Source organism: Drosophila kikkawai, unplaced genomic scaffold, assembly GCF_030179895.1.
Source record: "Drosophila kikkawai strain 14028-0561.14 unplaced genomic scaffold, DkikHiC1v2 scaffold_188, whole genome shotgun sequence".
In the NCBI taxonomy this organism is placed as follows: Eukaryota; Metazoa; Arthropoda; class Insecta; order Diptera; family Drosophilidae; genus Drosophila; species Drosophila kikkawai.
The window spans coordinates 63900-66757 of NW_027222524.1; the positions used below are offsets into that span (position 1 = coordinate 63900).

The following is a 2858-nucleotide window of genomic DNA, read 5'->3' on the forward strand; positions in this document are numbered from 1 at the left end:
CCAGAAACTCCTCAGTTTTCGCCGCCCAATCGAGTTACGCTCTTTAAGCGTAGGGCAAACGCGATAGCTGCCCCATGCTCAAAAAATTGCTTCTGCCTTACTGCCGATAGGGTTAAGGCCGTTCCTGAGGAGGAGCTCACCCTGAAACTTGAGCTTATAAATAAAACCGAAGCCTCTTTCTCATTGCTCATGATTCGTTGGAGGAACTCGATTATGGGGAAATTGGCAGCCAAGCGCGGACGACTTTGAGGATTTGGTGTTCTCCATGAGATCGGCGGTGCTGCAAGAGCTGGGAAGGCGCAAATTCTAAGGAGTTCCGTGTTCAACCATGCATCCAGAGGTGGCCATGGAGGCCGCTGCGCCTGCTCCAAGAAGATCGTGCCTTCCTGAGCTTAAGTTGCCAACCTTCAGCGGCGGCTACACTGAGTATGCCGATTTTATTCCAATGTTCCTGACAATTATTGATAGGAATAGTGATCTGGCTCCATTGAGAAGCTGCAGCACCTGAAATCATGCCTGAAAGGTCCAGCTTTAGATGCCGTTCGTTCGCTGGAGATCACTGGTTCTAACTAGGGGGTAGCGCTGGAATTACTTGACAATCGCTTCAATAATAAACGCCTTATTTTTCAGGCTCACATAACAGATATTTTTGGTTTGTCAAAGGTGAAAGTGCATCAGCTGTGAAGCTGCGTGAGCTCTCCGATAAGCTCAATGCCAATCTTCGAGCGCTTCAGAGTTTGGGAACCTTGGAGGAGATCGCTGGTTGCATTCTTGTTCATACGCTGCTGCAAAAAGTTGACCCGACTACCCAGGCTAAATGGGAAGAGTCTGCCTCTCTGGACAAAATACCCACCTGCGCAGAATTTACTAAATTTCTGGAGAAGCGATGCCAGAAACTGGAGAATGTGGAGCATGCTGCTTTATCCAATGGTGGCAATTCGCAAGCTTCAAGGCCCAGGAGGTTCAGCAGTCATGGGAGAAGTTCGTTGTCGCCACTAGCATCACAGCCTCGACAGATTGTGCGTTATGTGCCAGGGTGCAAATCATGGCATTTATAATTGCGCTCAATTCTCCAGCCTTTCTCCTCAAGCTCGTCTGCGTGAAGCTAAACGGCTAGCCTTATGCCTAAACTGCCTCAAATCTGGACATCAATTGAGGAATTGTAGTTCGGGCTCCTGTCGAGCATGTGGATCTAAGCATCATAGCCTTCTACACTTTCCGCGCCGCGCCTGTAACAGCGCCCCCACAACCTGCTCCACCTAACGTGCCATCGTCGTCAAATGCTGTTCCAAATGTATCGTCAAACTTCTCACTCGCTTCGTCGTCATCGCAATCCGCTGCTTTAGTCGCTCAGAATCTTGATACGGATTGGGTTTTTGCTTGCCACTGCAGTCATCAGTGTGCAAAATCGCTCTGGTTCGTGGGTTCCTTGCCGCGCCTTGCTCGACTCGGGATCTCAGTTGCATATCATTACTTCTCGCCTCGCACACTCGCTTCAGTTGCCGAAAGTCAAATCCACGGCCACTGTATCTGGACTTGGAGACTCTAAATTTTGCTCGGATGGTTTTTCGGTAAATATTACTCTAAAGTCTCAAGCTTCAGATTTCGTCTCCAGTATCTCGGCTTTGGTTGCGCCTGCCATCACGGACGACCAGCCTAGCTTCACCGTCAGCCCAGAGGACTGGAACATACCTTCCAACATTCGCCTGGCCGATCCACAGTTCTTCAGATCACAAAGAATTGACTATTATTAATTGAGCAAGTCTATTCTTTGAGCTGCTATGCGTTGGCCAAATTAAGTTGTCTGATGGGCTCCCGTTGTTGCAAAAAACTCGATTGGGATGGGTTTCACTGGCGGAGGATCAGCGCCACGCCAGTCAGCGGCCTTGGCGGTCCAAGCTACTGCAGGGACGTTAGTCGGAGATGACGCTCGTCTGGAGAGCGTTGTGCGGAAGTTTTGGGAAGTTGAAAACGTTGGAGAGTCTGGATCTCAACGTACCAAAGAGGAACTCGATTGTGAAGCTCATTTCAACGCCAACTTTACTCGGCTGCCGTCAGGAGAATACTCGGTTCGCCTGCCAACCAAGCATAGTGTTGAAATCCTGGGAGATTCATATCAACAAGCTTATCGTCGTTTCGTTAACCTGGAGAACAAACTGGATCGTCATCCTCATCTCAAAGCTCAGTACTCGGCATTTATTCGTGAGTACCTCGATCTGAATCATATGTCTCTTGTGGATTTAGACTCACGGAATTTATGCAAGTTTTATTTGCCGCATCACTGCGTCATTAAAGAGGATAGCACAACTACGAAGCTGCGTGTTGTCTTTGATGGGTCTGCCAAATCATCGTCTGGATACTCATTGAATGAGTTGCTCATGGCAGGGCCCACCTTGCAGCCGAGATTGTTCAACACATTGTTGCAGTTTCGCACATTTCCTGTCGCCCTAACCGGCGATATTTGCAAAATGTATAGATGNGCTCGGATTGCTGAGCCGGATAGTTACTTGCAGTGCATTTTGTGGCGTGATTCACGGCAAGAGGAAATTCGTGTTTATAGGCTGGACACTGTCACCTATGGAACTAAACCTGCCTCGTTTCTGTCAGTTCGAGCCATGCATCAGTTGGCAGAAGATGAGAAGGCATCGTTTCCCCTTGGCGCCAAAATACTTTTGCGAGACTTCTACGTGGATGATCTCATCACAGGAGGCAACTCGACACAAGACGTCTTGGAGATCATGCGGCAGACCACTGGACTTCTCGAAAGGGGCAATTTTCAAGTTGAGAAAATGGTGCTCAAACGATCCTGCTTTGCTGCAGCAAATCCCAGAGGCCGAAAGGGATTCATTCTTGAAGTT

At 48.8% G+C, this 2858-nt stretch overlaps 1 protein-coding gene and 1 pseudogene across 1 annotated transcript; both read left to right on the forward strand.

Annotated features, from left to right (window-relative positions):
* Positions 1 to 328: 328 nt before the first annotated feature.
* LOC138929416 (uncharacterized) lies at positions 329 to 1754 on the forward strand (annotated as a pseudogene).
* An 87-nt stretch (positions 1755 to 1841) lies between these two features.
* LOC138929417 (uncharacterized) lies at positions 1842 to 2780 on the forward strand (the record flags this gene model as incomplete). The annotated part of the gene is made up of 1 exon (XM_070288851.1): positions 1842 to 2780. A coding segment is annotated over exon 1 (939 nt), but the record flags the coding sequence as incomplete, so codon positions are not given.
* Positions 2781 to 2858: the final 78 nt, after the last annotated feature.